At 51.2% G+C, this 21,236-nt stretch overlaps 9 protein-coding genes across 9 annotated transcripts; 6 read left to right on the top strand and 3 right to left on the bottom strand.

Moving 5' to 3' along the window:
* Positions 1-152: 152 nt before the first annotated feature.
* Positions 153-1,707, top strand: N7532_001147 (aldehyde dehydrogenase family protein; the record flags this gene model as incomplete). Its single annotated transcript, XM_056613641.1, has 4 exons — positions 153-554; positions 606-1,078; positions 1,129-1,546; positions 1,600-1,707. 4 exons carry the CDS (start codon positions 153-155, stop codon positions 1,705-1,707), a joined length of 1,401 nt encoding a protein of 466 aa, XP_056478682.1.
* A 785-nt stretch (positions 1,708-2,492) lies between these two features.
* N7532_001148 (oxidoreductase, short-chain dehydrogenase/reductase family) lies at positions 2,493-3,446 on the top strand (the record flags this gene model as incomplete). The annotated part of the gene is made up of 3 exons (XM_056613642.1): positions 2,493-2,542; positions 2,602-3,113; positions 3,166-3,446. 3 exons carry the CDS (start codon positions 2,493-2,495, stop codon positions 3,444-3,446), a joined length of 843 nt encoding a protein of 280 aa, XP_056478683.1.
* Positions 3,447-3,498: 52 nt separating this feature from the next.
* Positions 3,499-5,176, bottom strand: N7532_001149 (Zn(II)2Cys6 transcription factor; the record flags this gene model as incomplete). Its single annotated transcript, XM_056613643.1, has 2 exons — positions 3,499-4,326; positions 4,382-5,176. The coding sequence occupies 2 exons, from the start codon at positions 5,174-5,176 to the stop codon at positions 3,499-3,501; spliced, it is 1,623 nt and encodes a 540-aa protein (XP_056478684.1).
* Positions 5,177-5,717: 541 nt separating this feature from the next.
* N7532_001150 (uncharacterized protein) lies at positions 5,718-6,002 on the bottom strand (the record flags this gene model as incomplete). Its single annotated transcript, XM_056613644.1, has 1 exon — positions 5,718-6,002. One exon carries the CDS (start codon positions 6,000-6,002, stop codon positions 5,718-5,720), a length of 285 nt encoding a protein of 94 aa, XP_056478685.1.
* A 3,912-nt stretch (positions 6,003-9,914) lies between these two features.
* Positions 9,915-10,181, top strand: N7532_001151 (uncharacterized protein; the record flags this gene model as incomplete). Its single annotated transcript, XM_056613645.1, has 1 exon — positions 9,915-10,181. One exon carries the CDS (start codon positions 9,915-9,917, stop codon positions 10,179-10,181), a length of 267 nt encoding a protein of 88 aa, XP_056478686.1.
* Positions 10,182-12,137: 1,956 nt separating this feature from the next.
* N7532_001152 (cupin domain-containing protein) lies at positions 12,138-13,292 on the top strand (the record flags this gene model as incomplete). The annotated part of the gene is made up of 2 exons (XM_056613646.1): positions 12,138-12,598; positions 12,650-13,292. The coding sequence occupies 2 exons, from the start codon at positions 12,138-12,140 to the stop codon at positions 13,290-13,292; spliced, it is 1,104 nt and encodes a 367-aa protein (XP_056478687.1).
* A 138-nt stretch (positions 13,293-13,430) lies between these two features.
* N7532_001153 (uncharacterized protein) lies at positions 13,431-15,086 on the bottom strand (the record flags this gene model as incomplete). The annotated part of the gene is made up of 1 exon (XM_056613647.1): positions 13,431-15,086. One exon carries the CDS (start codon positions 15,084-15,086, stop codon positions 13,431-13,433), a length of 1,656 nt encoding a protein of 551 aa, XP_056478688.1.
* Positions 15,087-16,184: 1,098 nt separating this feature from the next.
* Positions 16,185-16,886, top strand: N7532_001154 (acetyltransferase; the record flags this gene model as incomplete). The annotated part of the gene is made up of 2 exons (XM_056613648.1): positions 16,185-16,571; positions 16,665-16,886. 2 exons carry the CDS (start codon positions 16,185-16,187, stop codon positions 16,884-16,886), a joined length of 609 nt encoding a protein of 202 aa, XP_056478689.1.
* A 1,913-nt stretch (positions 16,887-18,799) lies between these two features.
* On the top strand, positions 18,800-21,210 carry cat1 (catalase catB; the record flags this gene model as incomplete). The annotated part of the gene is made up of 5 exons (XM_056613649.1): positions 18,800-19,102; positions 19,161-19,386; positions 19,440-19,855; positions 19,910-20,074; positions 20,128-21,210. The coding sequence occupies 5 exons, from the start codon at positions 18,800-18,802 to the stop codon at positions 21,208-21,210; spliced, it is 2,193 nt and encodes a 730-aa protein (XP_056478690.1).
* Between the last annotated feature and the right edge of the window lie 26 nt (positions 21,211-21,236).

Here is a 21,236-nt window from a genome sequence, read left to right on the forward strand (position 1 = left end):
GAGGGGCAGCGTGGGGACGAGACCGCGATAAGCGGAGCCGACAAGCTGGACCGCGCTTTCAATTCCAGGCAGCCCCTCCGCCGAGCAAACATTCATAAGGCGACGCCCCCCTCACAAAACATTTTGAGCTTTCCATCCTATCCCCGCACAATATGTCCAACCACATCCGTACCATCAACCCCGCGACCCACGAGGTCATCTTCGACCAGCCCGGCACCTCCCTCGAGGATGCCTCCAAGATCGCCGCGGCGTCGCAAAAGGCATTCGAATCCTACCGCCACTCGACCCTCGCCGAGAGAAAGGAAATCGTCAAGCGCGCGCTCGATATCGTCGATACCCGCATCGATGCACTGGCCATGGAGCTCACCACCCAGATGGGTCGTCCGATTCGGTACTGCGCCGGCGAGATCAAGACCATGCGCCTGCGCGCAGAGCACATGATGCAGATTGCAGAGGAAAGCCTTGCGGATCTTCCTGGGCAGCCGCAGGATGGCTTCCGACGGATGGTCAAGCGGGTTCCTGTCGGACCGGTCCTGATTGCCTCGGCTTGGAATGTGAGATGCTCGGCCGCCCTGCTGCAATAGCAATTATCTGACAATCACTAGTACCCTTACCTCACCACTGTCAACGCCTTGGTTCCCGCCCTGCTGGCTGGTAACAGCGTCATTCTTCGCGCCTCGCCTCAGACCCCTCTTTTCGGAAACCAACTGTTCGAGATCTTCACCGAAGCAGGCCTTCCCAAGAATGTCCTGCAGGTCGTCCACATAGGCAGCCTCGATGTCCTCGATCAAGTCGCCCAGCTCCCTGCGATCCAGTCAGTCTCCTTCACGGGCTCGACGGTCGGTGGACTTCGTTTGCGCGAAGCAACCGCGCGCCAGGTTAAACCTGTCAATCTTGAGCTGGGCGGCAATGACCCTGCCTACGTGCGCCCGGATGTCGATGTGAAGAATGTTGCAGAGAACCTGGTTGATGGCGCGGTATTCAACTCTGGACAGAGCTGCTGCTCCGTCGAACGCGTTTATGTGCACGAGAAGGTCTACGATGAATTCATTCGTCTTGTACAGGAGGAGCTGAAGAAGTAAGCCCTTTCTTTTACCTCCATACTGATATGTGCTGACAATATCACAGCTACAAGCTCGGCGATCCTCAAGACGAAACCACAACAACCGGCCCCGTCATTTCCGCCCCGGCGAAGGTGAAGATCCAATCTCACATCGACGACGCTCTCAGCAGGGGCGCCATCGACGCGACCCCAGAGAACGCCAGCTTTGCCCTGGCGAAGACCGCCCCAAAGGGCAACTTCATCGCGCCCACCGTTCTGACGAACGTCAACCACGGCATGATCACAATGAAGGAAGAAACTTTCGGCCCCGTCCTGCCTATCATGAAGGTATCCAGCGACGAAGAGGCAGTCGCCCTGATGAACGACAGCGACTACGGCTTGACTGCCAGCGTCTGGACAAAGGATATGGCCAGGGGCGAGGAGCTCATTGACCAGATTGAGGCTGGCACGGTATTCATCAACCGCTGCGATTACCCAGCTCCGGTACGTATTCAATTCGAGAATTTTCATAGGAATCAATGCTCACTCGCACATAGGACCTGGCCTGGACAGGATGGAAGACCTCCGGTCTTGGATGTACCCTCGGACCACGGGGATACGACGGCTTCGTGAAGCTCAAGAGCTACCACATCAAGAACGCCTAATGCCATGACATTTACGCTGACGAATCAATGGCGGCATATTGTATATAATTATTTCCGTACTTTGGGGCCTCCGTCTAGTATATTACGAATACACATGATCACTAGATTCAAGCTGAATGTCTCGCACGTACTGAACCCCAGGCCACGAAAAAATCAAGGGGCTCTATTCACGGCCCAACCTAATTTTTGACGCTTCGTCTACCCCCTCGCTCATGGTCGTAAAACACAGAGAACGCAGACCTTGCGATTGATCATCAATTGTGAGGGGAGCCTTGACGCGCCGTTGGTTGAGGTAGAAAAAGAATCTTGCAAGAAAGAGACGTGGGTGGTGGACCGGCGCCCCACACCGCGGTCCGGGACCGCGCTGACTTTCCAAAGTGCGATAACATCCACGTGGACCAAAGTCAGTCCTTATCGCGAATCATGGTTTCCAACTCTATTCTGGGAAATGCCCCTCGTGTTTTCCCGCGCTGCGACCGCGCCGTCGGATGAGTATACTACGGGGGAAGGGACCGCGATACTACAAGTCAATTACTGCAGTGAACGCGGAGTAGGCGATCATGTCACGGGTAGATCGTGGATCCTGCGCGCTTCCGGGGCTTTCTGTTGTGTAATGTGGCACTGTTGGAGATGAATTGCGATAATATAGGTGGGGAATGTGGTGCAACTTATAGATATAAATTCAATTCCTGCAGGCGATTGTGGTTTCTTGAGTATAATTCCGGCTTTCTTCCGCTAGGAGTAACAAATTCAAACGTTTCTCATATATATAACCACATATCATAATGGTCGGACGTCTGCAAGGGAAGAACGCCATCGTGACCGGTGCCGCTGGGTATGTTCTTTTTCACCACAGCAGCTCAAATATTCCAATATATACTAAGACATTTGCAGCGGCATCGGCCTCGAAACCACAATCCTCATGCTCTGCGAAGGCGCGTCCGTGCTGATGGCAGATATCAGCAACGCCGGTCTCAGCAAAGCACTGGGTAAGGTCAACGCCGTCGTTCCACCCGAATCGCGCGTGGGAAAGGTCGAGACCAGAGTCGTGGACGTATCAAAAGAATCAGACATCGAAGCTGCAGTCGCACACCTCGACGCCTGGGGCGGAATCGACGTGATATTCAACAATGCCGGAATCATGCACGCGAAGGATGACGACGCCGTCGCGACCCCGGAGGCTATCTGGGACCTCACTCAAAATATCAACGTGAAGGGCGTGTGGTTCGGGTCCAAGCATGCTGTCCTCGGATTCCGGAAGCACGGAAAGAAGCGCGGTAGTGTTATCAACACGGCGAGTATGGTTGCTCTGGTTGGTGCAGCGACGCCGCAGCTGGCGTACACTGCTAGCAAGGGTGCGGTGTTGGCGATGACCAGGGAGTTGGCGATTGTTCATGCACGAGAAGGTGGGGTTCCCCATCCTGGCATGTCGAGCTTTAGTGCTGACTTTTACCACAGGATTCCGATTCAACTCTCTCTGCCCTGCACCCCTCAACACGCCCCTGCTTCAGGATTGGCTCGGAGATGACAAGGAGAAGCGATTCCGACGCGAAGTACACTTCCCTACCGGCCGGTTCGGCGAAGCGATCGAGCAAGCACACGCGGTCATCTTCCTCGCGAGCGACGAGAGCAGTTTTGTCAACGCGACCGATTTTGTCGTGGACGGTGGTCTCACCAAGGCATACGTGACACCCGAGGGACCGGCGACTGAGGCGCCGAAGAATCTGGCTGGACCATAGATAGGGTATTCGTGTGATTGTAGTATGTACGAAATGGTTAAATTAATTGAGCTCATGCGAATGAAATCCAGATTTGGTTCTGCTGCATCGTCCGACAGATATTCCAAGGGCCAGCCTCGGAGGGCGGTGCTTGCCACATAACCTCGAGTAGTAGGAGGGTTCGTTGCATATTTCCCAGACCAAAGTGGTTTGCCATTGCTACCAGTCGTGACCTGAGACAGTCCTGCTGCTCAGCATTCATGAGGCAGGAGCCCACGACGGCAATGGGCCAGCAGAGGCCTGAGTTGATCCGGGCTTCGGGCGACAGCTCGGCGAGGTAGGCCATAGCTTCTGTAAGGGCGGTTTGGATCAGGCTGTTGTACATTCCGTCTGCCTTGTGCTCGTAGCTGCCGAGCGACGTGTAAAGATAAATGAGCATTGCTTGCTGGAAGATCAGACCAGCTAAGTACACCTCTGCGACGACAAACGGATACGGCGACCAGCGGAGGATTTGGCCCTGGATCGAGGCAAACATTGCGATATCGTCTGCGGTCGGGACGGGAACAGGCGTATCTTCCATCATCCATTGGCGGCCAAGATCAAATATGCAGGGTATCAAAAGGAGCAGCTCGAGCCAGCATCCGCAGAGGTTACCGACATACTGTGTTTGCAGCAGTTCGCGGGCTCGTTGTTCCAGGTCAAAGTTGAGAAATAGCTGACCGCTTAGTCGGGCGTCTATCGAGATCATGCTGACGGTCGCAGTGTACGAGTAGTACTCTATGACGAAGTCTTTCAACTCCCTGGGGACGGCTGCATCGCTCTGCATGAGCAGTTTCACAAGTAGTGAGTTTGCCGCGGACAGATGATCAAATACTGTTCCTGTCATGTCACCTTTTGCCGTCTAAAAGAGACGCATTAGCACTGTTCAGATAGACCTGTCATACAAGGGCTCTTACCTCGGTAAAGCACATAAGCAGTGCTCCAACGAGGAGCATCAGCGGGTTTGACTCCTTCCCTTCAATGAACTCGGTAACTCCATTTCGGAACAGCTTAATCGCCTTCGAGTAGTGTGTATGAGCGACAGCGTCCGTCTCGTCCCGTCGTCGAAACGCGCGATGTGCCGCACTCTGCGTGATGACCAGCTGCAACAGGAGGTCGCTGCTGAAAGCAAGGGGAACAATCTGGACCAAAAAGGGGTTGATCGGGGTGGATCCATTCGCCATACAGTCTGCAGTCGTACTCAAGTAGTGGCTGAGAAGCTGATACGACTCTGGATCGTAGCCAGGCAACATCGACATCGTCCTAGGTACAACATGTCCGAAGCCCGACATGGCCATGAGAGCAGAATTCCCACTCCCAACACTCGCCTCGCTACTCGCAACCGCTTCTCCTGGTACAGCAGGCTCATCAGTCTCGCGCTCCGAAAGGACCGACTGTCCCCCGATCGAAGAGACCGAAGAGTGCCGCCGAGACCCCGGCGTCACCGGGAAGTTCAGCACCTCATGCCCCTCAATCGTCTCCGGCAGACTGAACCGCCTCCCATCGTCACTCAATTGTGGCGAATAGCTCTCTGGGCCTGAATTCCGCCTCCCAGGCACCGTGGTGGGCCACGAACAGCCCAGCTCGTTTCGCGAGCAGCCCCCGCAGATAGGACGGACCTCGTCGCACTTCTTCTTGCGGCGCCTGCATGTCCAGCAGCCCGTGCGAACGCGGACTATGCGCGTGGCCCGCGGTTGTCGATCTGGCGGCATTTTGCAGAGTGGGAAAGCGCTATCGGGAAGTCCACGAGGCAAACCGGAAGGGGGTCGTTCTTATCGGCGGGTGTGGGGTAGAAACTCTATTGTCTGGATGGCGCTAGGCCTGTTTGGGACAGCGTGCGCTACATTACGTTAGTCGGGCAAAACGGGTTAGTTAGTTAACTATCAGGGAACGAGTGAAGAGTAATCAGATTGGAAATTCAATTGGCCGGTAAAAACTTAAAATGACATTGGATTATTTCGTTTCACTTTGCCTATTCGTCAAATATCCAACTCCTGGCGGAGTCCGCCGAGGGTGCGCCTTTCTCTGCGATCGCATACACTGTCGCCTGGAGGTGCGCGCCGATCTGCTTGGGCATGATGCTTGCACCGATTACCCGTAGCCTATCCACATAGTGGACTCGCAGGTGGTCATCAACAACACCCTCTAGGCCCGATTGGCTCATCGTACAGGTCCCGATCGCTAGGATATGATTAGCTTGCTAGAACGAAGACAGTTGGAGCAGCGGGATATACGATGCCAGTCATTCACAGTTTACTTCGAAACAGCATCCATATAGACTGTGGAATCTTCGCGCGAAAGGCCACTCTCAATGTAATGGGAAGGCTGAACGGGTCCATCAGGGCGAAACGGATTTGGATGTTTGCGGGAAGTCTCGTCATTGTTCTTAGGAGATATACCGCATTGGAAATTGTGCTGTAAACTAGCATTCTCAATGACGACCTCGTCATCTGACTTCAGATTTCCAGGGAGGGGAGGGAAAACTCCGCCCTTCACGATGTTGGCAAGAGGCTTTGTTTTGCGGATATTCTCTGCCATTCTCAGGCGTGCATCATGTTGGTCTGATCACAAAACCCTCTCTCCGGTCAGTAGAAGCCCAGACTAATTTCGGGCCCGTGATCAATTCCTTCTTCCTTCTGTTCGGGGAATCGAGCTCGAATGTGAAGAGAGCTCCTAGACCCGGGTACTGTAGTATCTGCAGCATCGTGCCGTACTTTTTGCCAAGTTGGCCCTGGTAGAAGGTGCTCCAGTTCCCCGTATTGAAGATAAACTCCATATGTCCCTCCGGGGCAATTCTTTTGCTCTCGAGTCAGTTGGTACCAGGCCAAGCCGGCGAAGTACTTATTTCGATCAAGTTTGAGCATTTCTGGGGATGGTGGAGAGATTACCTCGTTGGCCATGACCTTCGACCCCGGCACTTATGCCACAGAGCATGGAAGGATGGTCCATGGATCCGTTTTTGACTCGTGATAGGTGCGATCGGCCGCTTCTCAGAAAGCTGGATCTTTGAGAATGTCGTCGCCCGAAAACAAGACTCCGCAAGCCAAACAACGCAGCTTCCTCCCCCTCTCTCTGTTCCCACCTCTCTCAGACGCTCTACAGATCCAGCACAAACCTACGCTTTATGCGAAGATATGAATAAAGAGAATTTCGTGGATTGGTGGATCCAGACCCAGAGTGGGCACTCTGGGCACCAATCTACTTTCTGGGATCGAAGGGGCCAGCGAGCAGATATATGGGCCGACTTCGAACAGGTTGCCCATTTTATTACTGGACAACCTAAGGTGATGTGCAAGAATTGTGGAACAATTTTGAACCATCCGAACTCTCTATTTCATACCAACGCAGGGATGGCAGGGAAGCAAGCAACAACTGCTCTACGAAGACAGCTAGAAGGAACAATATGTAAAACAAAGGGCCAATCAAGCATCCGCCGGCTACTACAGAAACAGGCAAGTCTCTCATTTATTTATTCCTAGATCAAAGTTAATTTTACTACTCAATAGGCAAAAATCGCACCAGAGCCGTTCAGCGATTCCCGTTGGGAACACCAATTAATCTCTGCAATTACTACCCTACGGCTTCCCTTTACGACTGTTGAACATCCCGAGTTCCTTAAGCTTCTACAACTAGCTCAGAAATCGGCAACAGCTATAAGCCTTCCCTCTCGAAGAATCTTACAGCGTCGAATTCAAACAAAAGCACAAGATCAGCAGAAAGAAATAATTCAGAAGCTTCCACTAAAGGCAAAGCTTTCAATAAGCTTAAATTGTTGGACTTCCCCTTTCCAACAGGCCTTTATGGCGGTGTCTGGTTACTTTATTGACGCTGATTGGGAATATTGGGAGGTTTTACTAGGATTTGGGCCTCTGTCTGGTGTTCATACTGGGGCTTACCTAAGCACAGTAGTTCTAGACCTGCTTGAAAAGCATAGAATCAAAGAGCGAGCGTTAGCTGTCACAACTGATAATGCGTCTAACAATTCGACTCTTATCCCATCTCTGCAAGACTCTCTTCAGTCTCAGGGCCTTCGTTCTGATACTCTTATTATCCCAGTGCCATGCCTCGCCCATGTGATTCAGTTGAGCCTAAAGCAGCTCCTTGGTCAAATAAAGGCCGACACAGTGACTGAGAATGTCGATACGGTCTGGTCTGAAGAGCATACGAAAATAGCTCGCCAAAGAGCAAGAGACTATAGTATGGCGAATACACTTAAGAAGGTTCGATCTTAAACTATTCTTTCTACCTATCAAACATATACTAATTATACAATCACTTAGATCCGAAACCTCGCTATCTTCATCAATGCAAGCCCTCAGCGCCGTGAATCTTTCCAAAACCCCCAGTCAATACACCTCCCAGTCAAATACACCTCGATTATTCTCAATTCAGAACGTCAGGACGCGCTGGAATTCGACATTCTTAATGCCCCGCCAGGCTAAGAAGCTACAGCCTGTGTTTTATACGTTCTGCTCCGAATTTCATCATTCTCATATTCAGGTCACATCAGATGAGTGGCGGCAGGTTGATTACCTGATATGTATCACCCAGCCTTTCTACAGATTCACCACTGCTCTCTCAAACAATAGACATAACGATTCATACTGTTTTCAGTATTTACAATCGTCTCTTTAATCATCTTGAGATCCGGATTCGCCAGCTACAACGGAAGAAGATCGGATGGAAACGACAAATGCTTGACGCTCTAAGAACAGCCGCAAGTAAGCTCAGGGACTATTATATGATGACTGACCTTGAAGGTCTTAGTGATATATACTCAACTGGGACTATTTTGGCGCCGCAGTATAAGCTTGAATTCTTCCAGACCTCAGATTGGCAGGATGACGAGAAAGACATTGCTGCCCAATATAGACAAGCTCTCGAAGCCCGAGTTAAGCACTACGAGGATAGTGTATATAGCTCTCTCTCACAGACTGGAGGTTTACAGACTGTGAAGCCTACGAGTGAGATTGATCTACTACTCGCTTGTGGTAGTCGGCCTACTGCCCCAGTCCCTGAGCTCACTCAGTATCTCGAGAGTAGTACGTGGTCTTCTATTCTTAAACCAAACACTCTTTCTAATTTAAATACCTTGAAACAGGCACGGTATCAATTCCTCCGCGCGAATTCTGGAGAGATCATGAACACAGATTTCCAGTACTCGCAGCTCTCGCTCGAGATTTCCTTTCCGTCCCAGCCACAGGCGCAGGCGTAGAGCGTCTCTTTAACTCCGCGCGTGATATCTGCCACTATCGCCGTGGCTCACTACAATCGAGTACTATTCAGGATCTAATGCTTCTTATGTGTGGGATTCGATTTGATCTAGAAGAGGAGCAGCTTGCTTTCGTTCGGGCGTGCGCAACTGAGACTGAGATAGAATTCCAACAAGAAGAGATGGATGAGCGTACGCAGGAGGGCATTCTGGAGATTAGTGATAATGAAGAAGGCCCTGCGCAATATGATTCGAAGAGGCGAAGGAGTGTTAATGAGCTTGCCGAAGAGCCTGAGGGGGAGTCTGAGCCTGAGGAGCCTGATTTGCCTGAGCAAAACACACAGCGTGTTTCAGGAAGAGTTCGAAAGCGTTCAAGGTTATTAGATGGCTATGAGATATAGTTGATTTCTACAGTAAAAGTACATAAATTATGAAAGTTACATGTACACTAGTTTTCGCCCTAAAATGGGTCGAATGGGCCGAATGGGCCGGCCCATGGGTTCTGCCCAGGTCTAGTCTCTAGGTTCGCGGCATGGAAGCCGATGCCGGGCGCTTCTGTAGATAAGGACAGAATCCCATTTTTATTGGCGCATTGCGGAACTTCATGGGATAAAAGCAAAGTAACGTTTCATAATAGACTGTGTACATGCTCCTAGAGGCTCAAGAAACATCTTGGAATCTCCTTTTCTTAGGGGACGCGCGAAGCTGCCAACAGCAGTGCACATCTTGAAGGTGGAATTTCAAGGATTCTTGATCAATGTGTAACAATCTATCGCTCATGAAGGGATCTCACGCAGAAATAGACTAGCTGAAATAAGCCCGAGGTTATTGTCAGTTGGTTTATTGAAGTAGACTGTCTATTGTGGTATTGCCTGCAAGCAATTCAGTACAGATAAATCGTACCTAGCTCGCAACATTAGATGTTTCATCGAGGAAACCCTTAAAAATAGACAGAAAGAGTTTCAATCTCGCTCGGCAAATGCAAAGAAAAAAAAGATCGAACACCTGGCAGCAAACCATTCATTGTTTCACTCTCGAAAGAAGGCAGTTCCAGAATACTTCAAGGATACCGATCCCAGCAAGTTGCCCCTGAGCAAACGCAAACTAGCTCAGCTTCACGAAACTAGTGGCCGGAAGGTATGCGCCCCTCAAGTGCAACAAATTAATTTGCTGTGGCTGACTTCTAAGTTGAAATTTAGAATCTCTATATCGACTTCTATGTCTACAGCATAGAAGGCATGGGCAAAGAAGAAAGCGACAAGCTCATTCGTGAGCTCTTCAACGTCATTGAAAAGCCACAACATCGAGTGACAGTTGACCGGAAAGACGAAACAGACATGACTATCTTGGACAATAGCTCGGTGATGCACCGTGCTACCGGTAGAGCATATGAAGGCAAATATAGGCGTGATATGAGATATGAGACGCACGACTGTGAAGTATATGAGCAGTACAAGGTTCGGGCTGGTGGTGACGGTGCGGACTGGCGTGTCGGCTTGCCATGAATAGGTGAAATTTGCTGGTACTATCCTGAAGTGCTAAATGGATTCCTTTGTTGACTGCGTTGTCCATATGCTCGTCTCATTGTTTTCTGTGCCACGGGGAGGAGAATTGATAAAATTTGGGCATTAGAATGAATACCACTCTATCTGTGATGCATCCCACACTTGAATAAGGAAGATAATGTATCTTAGTATCCATGAGAGTCGAAAACACACCTGGCTAGTGTCAGGTGCCCTGAGTTTGTTACCAGCCAATTTAGGCTCGCCACCCGCAACATTGATGAAGTTGCCGCGTCTTCTTCCTTTCACTCTCAGCATTCTCTTCCCAGACATATCATCGCCTCCCACCTTCTTCCTCAAATCCTCAAAAACTCTTCTTAGCATCTGCATGCGTTCGCCATTCGGTGACAGCTTTGCATCGGCTGGTCTCATAGGTTACACGGCAGACGCCCACATCGACGCGTGGTCCTACCATAAGTCTGGCCCTTGCGATTTCCAACATTGCGGGGGTTGAAGCCGATCGATCAAGACTTGTTGTCGAATTTCTGACATATTCCTCTGAACTCCCGGGCCGTGAATTTAGCCATGAAAGTCGAACCTGGAAGCGGCCCTGAACCAGTGAACCACAGTATCGAAGCCATCCTGAGGTAAATACTCCTCAAAAAGCCTGGCGTGTTCCCTACCGACTGCAACCATACCATTTCTCCACGTTTCGAAGGTCTGTTTTTGTGCTCAGTGTCGTAGGCAATCAGCCCAGTGCCATACCTATTCCGACGTTTGATTTGTGGGGGCCAATTCATGAAGACAGAGGTAATCAGACCTAATTTCATTTTGCAGGATTCAAATTGGGTTGTTGGTGACTCCGATGATCGTGCTTGTGGGGTAGGTTCAGGACAAGCCGATGACGCCGCATTTTGGCCGATTTGGGATGGTCACCCATGTTGCCTTAATCCTGCTCGTTAGGTTCATCATACTGAAGGGAAAATCAATTACTTGGAGGGTGGTATTCTTTTCGCGTGCTTCACGGCTATATCGTGAGTTTTATCCTGAGCCTTTTGTTTGAGTCACGACCCGCTATTAACATTTGTCTAGTGTTGGGACTTTCCGAGTACCGATAAACTAATGTCACACACTGCTACACTACAGAACTGTAATCGTCGGAAAAGCCGTCAGATGAAATCAGATTCTTCAGATGAAGCCACTGAGTAACCGGCCCCGCGTTTAAACCAGCCATTCGACGCCACGCGGCTTGCCGACAAGTGGATCGGTTTCTGCATCACCCGGATGAAACCAACGATTGAACATACAATAGTGTAGTGATGGCTACATTCGAGCGTTCTTACGCTCCCAATCAAAGCGCATTCGAGAACTATTCAAATTCACTTTTGTTCGAATCACATTGTTTGGGATGATCCGTCACGGACTGGCAGGCGCTTTCTGTATGAAACGGACCCTCTCAACCTGGCAGAGATTAACCTCTTCATCCGCGCTGCAACCCTGTCTTCTCTCAATTTTATGGCCGCCAAAGCCTTCCTGTCGCCAATGACAACCACAGCCCCAAAGCCTCATCTACGCTAGATGTCACCAAATCGACCCGGAACATAATTCGGCAAATCCTAATGACGATCGTCGACGGTGGAGACGCGTCCGCGCAACCCCTTTCGCCGGCCTGGCACGCCCTGCCAACCGGGTTTCTCGAAATCCGTGCCTGGCGGTTCTGTCGATCCGGGATTGCCGAGGCATCTGCTACAATTCTTCATCAACATGAAGGGTTCTTACAACGGAGAGTGCATCATGGTGGGGAAACCAGCCATCCCAGGGCTCCAAGTCGGCGAGCTCCTCCCCGATGTATGATTTCTGCGGGACCATGGCCCGGAAAACCCGAGAGATCTTAAAGATGAATATATCCTGCTACAGCTTGCTTGATCGGTCTTGATCAAGCACGTTTGCGCCGCCGAAATGTTGACCTCGCCGCTCGTTCTGCTCGCCTCTCTGTGTGCTGGACTCGTCCAGGCTCAGCCGACCCTTGAGGATCTCTACGTTGACAATGCGCCCTCCTCCCCACGTCCCTACGTCATTCCTCACTACGCCAATTCGCACGCCGTCACCGTGGAGTCCCAGCTCTACCGATTCACCGTTACTGGGCCCTCGTCTGGCTATACCTTCACTCTCATGAGCACCAATGCCCCTGGCAGCGGCTCCCTGGGTGTTTTGCCCCACATCCACCGCAAGCACTACGAGAACTTCTTCGCGTTCAAGGGCCGCTTCCAGCTGTGGGCTCAGAAGGGTGAAAGCGAGCAGCAGGCTCGCCTGCTCACTCAGGGTGACTATGGCTCTGTTCCTCGCAACACCACCCACACCTTTCAAATCCTGGACCCGGACACTGAGATGATCGGTGTTATTTCCCCTGGTGGATTCGAGTAGGTTTTTGTCTGGGCTTGGCCATGAAGATAGAATTAACACCGCAACAGGGACCTCTTCTATGCCTTTGGCACCAACTATTCCTCCGACACCGGCACTATCTACGTCCCCAAAGCCTCGACTGGCTCCTCCTCCCCGAGCGGCTCCATCATGTCCAAGCTACAGAAGTTCGACGTCTATGCTCAGAACGACTTTGAGCCCCGTCGCGATCTGGTGAACGGAACCGCCCCCGTCGACAACAGTGAATGGCACACAGGCTCCAACGAGCTCGGCGCCCCCGGCGAGCCTTACTTTATCGCCAACGGCTACGGTGAGAAGTACCTGAATTCCGAGCACGGTTATCAGGTCATCCAGCCTCTTGTCTCGCCTAAGCAGTCCCAGGACACCAACCACACCATCTCCACCATCTCGATCAGTCGCCAGACTAAGAACAGCCCGCCCTCTTACACTCTGTCCGGTGCCGCTGCATTCGAGGTTCTGGAGGGTGTCCTTTCCATCAAGATTGGCGACTACCCCGTCGCGACCCTGAACATGGGAGATGTGACTTTTATCCCCGCCCACGTTCCGTTCACTTACTATAATGAGGTCTCCTTCACCAAGGTGCTGTATGTCAGCAGTGGTAACAACGGTGTTGATCAGCAGCTCATCAAGAGTGGAAAGAGCTGGAACTGGATTACCTGGCCGAAGAACTGAACTGATCGGACTGAATTGCCCAGATCAAAATGTATACAGTAAACTCCCGTTTTCGGCACGGCTCTCCGGGCAACAGAAATTTGGGGTGCCTAATGAAAGTGTGCCACTGGCATTGAGCTAATCCTAATCTAGTAGCCACTAGTCTATTTTTGGTCTAAAGTAGTCATCCACCTTCCTTTGTTTCTTTCCGTCATTCTGTAGTCGAGAAAAAAGCTGTCCTATCCTCTCTATATCATAGAGATCTCTCTCGGTAATACCCTCTTGGTGCTGAGCAAATTGAAGAGCTTTGTGCATATATTCAATAGCTTCGACACGTGATAGGATATTCAGCGGTGGTCCGAATATATATTCGTCCTGTTCGTCCTCGCTATCGTGGACCCCATCACAATCACCTGTGTTTTCTTCTGAAAAACGAACGATTTTATCAGATAAATCAGGCTCGTCAACATCGAGATTTTCTCCTGGAGGGTCTAGGAATTCATCTAATGCCATAACCTCTGTACCAGGAAGCCGGTCGGTCACCTGCGAATATAAATCACCTAGTTGAAGGTCCTCAGATTGAGACGTATTCATGTCATTAGTACTAGGACCAATAAGTGTACTCTTGATAAAGCACTTCTGAATAGTCTCATCTAGAACATCACGTCTCCAGGCCTGGGTGATCCAATGTAGTGTGTAATAGAGGCTCATTCTCTGCGTAGGATCGACGCCGCGGTCTATCATATTAACCATCCATGTCAACCATTTCTTCCGATAATGGTGCTTAAGGTTTCTGATGATACCCAGGTCCAATGGCTGGTAAACTGAGGTGGCGTTTGGTGGCAAAAAAAGGACTTTGATATTCGACGGCGGCGGCGTATTATCAAGCGCAGAGAGATGCGCGCTGAAGTTATCGAGTAATAGAACGACTCGTCTTTGTGAGCCAATATGCCTATAAAACGAGCGGAACCATTCTTCCATAACATCACCGCGCATCGATGCGTTCTTGTTCCACCGCCAGACACATCCAAGTGCTGGGATATTAAGTTTTCGTAGAGCATGAGGCATTTTTGCAGTGCCTATTAACCATAGAGGCATTCGGTCTGAACCACTGGCATTGGTCGTCACTGCGAGAGTAATCCTGGTCTTATCTTTTTTGTATCCAGGACTACCCTTACTCGATAGACCTCCATTTGGCATTCGACGCCAGAATAGACCAGTTTCATCTATATTATAGATATCACTTGGCTGATATTGGTCGCAGATAGCCTGAATAGCTTCTATCTCGGTATATATTGAGGTCGGGACTGATGCAGATTCGCCGTAGGAGGTATGATATCGGATCGAATGGCGTTGTTTGAACCGGGAAAGCCACCCTTCAGAGAAGAGCGGCGGGTCGAGGTCTTTATACTGAGGTATTTTCCTCCAAAATTCGACGGCCTTGCTCTGAATCAATGGCCCTGTTATAGGAAAGCCGGCATCCTCGTGACATTGTTGCCAGATATGTAGGGCCTCGTCTAACAGAGGCCATCGAGATGCTAACGGGCGTTTGTTCTGGCCAGCAAAACCAGTATCAAGGTACTCGTATTTAGATGAAAGGATCTTTGAGACGGTTGCACGGTTGATATGACGCCTGAATTTAGATGCAAACCACTCAGCACATGCTCTCTGAGTAGGTTTAGGGAGTGTCTCAGATGCATAGACACGGAGTGCTTTTTTCTGAGCGTCGGATATGCCTTTGTTAGGCTGTTTTGGTATTGGTAGCTTGGCTGACAGGGCGACCCAAGATGGGGTGGAAGGGATAGAATCCTGCATTCTGATTGGTTGTGCTGATATGACTAAGCATAATAAAAGAGAATGTTATGTGCCAGACAAAAATGTGCCAGTTGGTCTTCCTTATATATGATAAAACTCTAAGAAGTGGGTCCATCCACGAAATTTTGGTGCCTAATGGAAATGTGTGCGTAACCTGGTCATGCCGAAAACGGGAGTTTACATGTATACTGTCGATCGGAGAGACTGATATTACGCAGTACAATCAGGAGCAGGATGATTCAGCAGATACCCAATCTCCTACGTGTTTTGTATGGTAATCGGGGTATTCTCGGAAAAAGCAGCGCTGTAACACACTAAAAACCCCTGAATAGATGGATGGCATCCTGAACGGGAGCCGACAGGTAGTTCTTCAGTCAATCAATCGATCGCTGAGATGGTTCAATTGGCCCTCATGAGTACTAGTCGATACCGATATCCGAAAGTCCGACATATTCTTTCAACCTTAGTTGCAGATAGAATCTCCTGTCACAACCTTTAAAGTTCGGACTGACTGCGGGGTACTTGCCATGTGACTCCCTAATCTCAAAGCGTACCAGATGTAGTAAGCTTCGCGATTATTCCTCCCCGATGTCAACTGGGGGTCTCCCGTATTTCCAGGCCAATCGTCAAGACGGCTGTTATGATCGTCGAGATTTCCAGAACCGGGAAAGTTTAATCGACCCATTGTCAGCCCATAAGTGCACTTCCCTGTATAGGAAAACGTATTCCGTGCTTACACTGCTCTTCGTATCCCCCCCAATTCCTTTGGTGGGAATATACGTTCCAGACTGAGGCAGCTATTTTTAATCACTATCTCATTGGGGGTAGAAGCTGAACTCCCATCCAATTGATGATCAAACTCACCCTCCCGATCGCACTCCTTGCTTGAAGCAATCCCGTTGCGAACAACTATATCGCATCTTCTACAGCCGCATCGATCGTGACCAGCCAATGGAGACCCTCAATGGAACTTCCCCTCCCGATTAGACCCCGTCTTCGCAGCCCCCACTCAAGGTGACTCAAGCTACATTAACCACACGAATCCCACGCTTTCACACTCAACAATTACACCGCGCATCGACACCAATTGCACTCAAGATGGGATCAGTACGAACACCTCTGGTCATAGAACCAGCGACAGCAGACGACATCGAGGCCTTAAACGAGATATGGTTCACAGCTTTCGCGAAAGACGCAGGAATGATGCGCCTGTTCCCCGACACGCCGGTTCTGCGCGGCTGGATGGCGGATTGCCACGCTCACGATTTCAAGAACCGCCCATACCAATTCTATCTTAAAGTCGTTGATCCCGATACGAAAGATGCGCAGGGTCGGCCGAGTGTGGTCGCGTATGGGAAGTGGGATTCGAAGACGGCGGAATTTCGAGGGCCTCGCTTTCTTCCTTGGGCTGAGGAGACTCCGGCCGATGAGTGTACAAAGGTGTTTAATATGCTGGAGGCGAACCGGAGGCGTGTGATGGGTGATGTGGAACATTGCTGTATGATCCCGTGCGATATTTTTTGCCATGGCCGGCGCACCTTCGCTTGCTGAGTAAATACTAATTGCTGTCTTGACTAGACCTTGATACCCTCTGCACACTCCCCGAGTACGGAAAGACGCGGCGCTGGCTCGATGCTGGTGAAATGGGGCTGCGATTTCGCCGATAAACACGGGCTTCCCGCATACGTCGATGCCAGCAAGTTCGGCGCACCATTATATGAGAAATTCGGATTTGTGGATCGCAGTCTGCCTGATCAAGGCGAGATCGCGTCGATGACCCGACCCAAGACAACTGCTTGAAGGATTGTTGCAATGCATATCTTTGTGGGGCCGCATAGGATCGGTTTTGGTTGACCGTTGAGGGATTTAATTGCTGCGACACGTGCGATTCAGCGAAGATCGAAATTTGCGCAAATAGAGCGGTAAGCGCAAATAGAGTAGTTCATAATGTATGGGTCACGTTCTATACCACCTCATCAATGATCACTAAAAGCTGTATATTGCTTTTCGCTTGCCCGCGCTGTCTCAAAAATTGGGACTTCTAACCGTTCTTTCGCATCGGCCTGCCATTCTCGGATCTTGTTCTTGAGACCTGGCGACACATCTTCCCACAAAATATCTCGTCACGACCATGTATATGCGAACTTTGATATTCACAAGTACTCACCTCCGCAAGTGGATAAAATCTCTTCCATCGCCAAGCATCTCCGCTCAGCAAGCTTGTCAGCTCCGCCCAACCCCCGCACGGCGTAGCCAGGGACAGCCCAGAACCCATGCAGGACAAGACCTGTTGGTCTAATTTTATCTCGTCACCTTTTTGTGTGTGCTAGTGCAGGGTCAGAAATCTTGGCAATCACACTCGGCCGGCCTCTCACTGCGCGCAACTGTTCGCGACCGTCGGGTCCGCACGGTAGTGTCGTGAGGAGCAGGTGCAAGCCAAAAAAGGCGAAGATGAGCGGAGCTTGCAGGGATCAGTGCAGTAGCTTGTAGGCAACGCTGCGATAGTCGCGTTCATCGCGTCCTGCAATTCCACATCGAAAACGCCGATCCGGTGCCAACATCAACCCTCTGTCAATCTGCCTCCAGCTGTCATGGGTAGATGAAAGTATCAAGCTGAGACAGCGACAGGTCCAGCTGTTTCAATGTCGATTGCATCAAGGCCGATCTTCACGGTAGACATCTGCAACAGCCCCTGGCTCCACCAACCCCAAGCCCAAGCCCCCAGCTCTCTACCGACAAGAAACCAAGACGCCGAATTCGTACGTCATGCAGTGCATCGGCTTTTCTTCGTCCAAGGCAGCTGTTATGCCAAGACCCACCATCATCTGAGGTTTACAAAGCCCGGACGCTGGGTGGGTAGCTGACGCCAGGGCCGATTAAGGCTAGCGGGAGCAAATCACCCGCTCCAGACCGGCGACATTACCAAGCATCGAGGACTCGACCTTCATAATTACTCAACCTCCCCCAATCCGACAATCGTGCCAAGGAAGATCGCACGCAGACACTCTCGCCTGAATAATCTCTCCACTGTCGAGAACTCGCCCATCTGGGTGTTTTCTCCCAATAAAAAGTTATCCCGCCAAGGAAAGAGTACTGCATCACCCAGTCCACGATCACATCTCCACCAGGCCAAGACCTAGCCTGTGACCGAAATCGTCTGCGAGCCGGGGTGCCTTTGTTATTTCTGCCGTGCTTCCTCCTTACCCCGTCTTGGCCCACGGCTCGTTTCTATCACGCCCAGCCAATCATGGCCCCAAAAGTGAGCACCGAAGTGACGCTAGGGACAGAGGTACAGGATCAACGGTCCACTGGGGAGGAGCATTGTACGACCTCAGTGGCCGCTCTCACCATGTGCTGGGAATGTACCAGATTTGCGGGCTCCACTCGGGGGAAAATGCAGCCCAGTCGGATTCCGTATTGCTCAGCCTGTATTTGATTCTGGCCCGGCGTGCTAGCATAATCATCCTCGATGTGTTTGGACGACGGCATGGCCATATACTTCGGGTTGCTCGGTGAGATTTCCCTTTGGACTGGAGACACGATTGGTGCTGTGCAGCGTTGGACCCGCGAACTGGTACTTTGCCGACCTTCGTCCGCCCCTCCCCTGCATATAGATAAATAAGGCCTGCTGCTGGGTTGCGGAGTTTTTTGCCTTCGAGGTTTTTTCCTTAGATATTTTCGTTGCTATTAGCAGGAGAGCAAAGCTCGTCGCAATGCATTTGCTTGCTCTGGCCACGGGCCTCGTTGGCATTGCCAATGCTGCTTGCCCTTATATGACCGGTGAAACAGGCGATTATAACCCACATGAGTTGAGCCGTCGCGCTGATGATGGTGCTGCTGGCGACACTGAGGAATTCCTGTCACAGTTCTACCTCAATGACAAGGATGCGTTTATGACCTCGGACGTTGGCGGACCCATTGAGGACCAGAACAGTCTCAGCGCTGGAGAGCGTGGACCGACATTACTGGAGGATTTTATTTTCCGTCAGAAGATCCAGCGATTCGATCACGAACGCGTAAGTATACACCCACTCGGAGAAGACCACGAGCCATGCTAACCCAATTGTTGTATAGGTCCCCGAACGCGCCGTCCACGCTCGCGGCGTCGGTGCCCATGGTGTATTCACCTCCTACGGCGACTGGTCGAACATCAGTGCCGCATCATTCCTCTCCAAGGAAAACAAAGAAACACCGGTCTTCGTCCGTTTCTCCACTGTCGCCGGCAGCCGCGGCAGTGCCGACACCGCGCGAGATGTGCACGGATTCGCGACACGCTTCTATACAGATGAGGGCAACTTCGGTAAGAATGAGAACCCTACCCATTCCTTGGTGGACATAGCTAACATCCCGTAGATATCGTCGGAAACAACATCCCCGTCTTCTTCATCCAAGATGCAATTCTCTTCCCAGACCTCATCCACGCCGTCAAGCCCCGCGGCGACAACGAGATCCCCCAAGCCGCAAGTGCGCACGACGCAGCCTGGGACTTTTTCAGCCAGCAACCCAGCGCCCTGCACACGCTGATGTGGGCTATGGCCGGCCACGGAATCCCGCGTTCGTTCCGACACGTTGATGGATTTGGCGTGCACACTTTCCGTCTCGTGACTGAAAGTGGAAAGTCCAAGCTCGTCAAGTTCCACTGGAAGGGATTGCAGGGTAAAGCTAGTTTTGTCTGGGAGGAGGCGCAGCAGGTTTCGGGCAAAAATGCCGATTTCATGCGTCAGGATCTCTGGGATGCGATTGAAGCTGGACGGTATCCTGAGTGGGAGGTTAGTTTTACGCCGGTTCCAGACAAGATAGGACTGTGATTCTGACATATCCAGCTCGGCGTGCAAATCATGGACGAAGATGACCAGCTCCGTTTCGGATTCGACCTCTTCGATCCCACAAAGATCGTCCCTGAGGAAATCGTCCCCGTCACGAAACTCGGCAAGATGACTCTCAACCGGAACCCGAAGAACTACTTTGCCGAAACCGAGCAAGTCATGGTAATTCGACAAAACACTTACCACTCAAGCAAAAAGCTAACGAGCTCTCCCAGTTCCAACCGGGCCACATCGTCCGCGGTGTCGACTTCACCGAAGACCCCCTCCTGCAAGGCCGCCTCTTCTCCTACCTGGACACACAACTAAACCGGCACGGCGGTCCCAACTTCGAGCAAATCCCCATCAACCGACCCCGAGTACCCATCCACAACAACAACCGCGACGGCGCAGGGCAAATGTTCATCCCGTTGAACAAAGACGCCTACACCCCGAACACGCCCAACAACGGCTCTCCGAAACAAGCCAACCAAACAACCGGCAAGGGTTTCTTCACGACTCCCTCCCGAAAGACAAGCGGCAAGCTCCAACGAACCGTCAGCTCAACTTTCGAAGACGTCTGGTCGCAGCCCCGTCTATTCTGGAACTCGCTCGTGGAAGCGGAGAAGCAATTCGTCGTCGACGCAATGCGGTTCGAGAACGCGAACGTGGTCTCCTCCGTCGTCCGTCAGAACGTCATTATCCAGCTGAACCGGATTAGCAACGACCTGGCGAAGCGCGTTGCCGAAGCCATCGGTATTGAAGCACCGAGTCCGGACCCGCGATTCTACCACGACAACACCACTGCGCATATTGGTGCTTTTGGACAGAAGTTGCTTAAGCTGGAGGGGTTGAAGGTTGGTCTGCTTGCGTCTGTACAGAACGCTTCTAGCATTGCACAGGGTTCGGCTTTGCAGGCGCAGCTGAAGGATGTTGGCGTTGATGTTGTGGTTGTGGGCGAGCGGATGGTTGATGGTGTCAATCAGACTTACTCTGCTTCTGATGCTGTGCAGTTTGATGCTGTCGTTGTGGCGGATGGGGCCGAGGGGTTGTTCTCTGCTCGCTCCGCGACGGAGAAGCAGACCAAAGCTTCGACGCTTTTCCCTGCTGGCCGGCCGCTAGATATCCTTGTTGATGCGTTCCGGTTTGGAAAGACTGTTGGTGCGCTCGGTAAGGGGTCTAGTGCGCTTCGGTCGGCGCAGATTGCATCCGACCGGGACGGAGTTTATGTTTCCAAGTCTGTTGGTGAGAAGTTCGTCAAGGGTATCAAGGAAGGCCTGAGAACTTTCAAATTCCTGGATCGCTTTGCCTTGGATGAGTAGGTGGAAGTACACTAATGTAATTTTGT

Source organism: Penicillium argentinense (genome assembly GCF_028826775.1).
Source record: "Penicillium argentinense strain IBT 30761 chromosome Unknown utg000002l_segment0_segment0, whole genome shotgun sequence".
Classification (NCBI taxonomy): Eukaryota; Fungi; Ascomycota; class Eurotiomycetes; order Eurotiales; family Aspergillaceae; genus Penicillium; species Penicillium argentinense.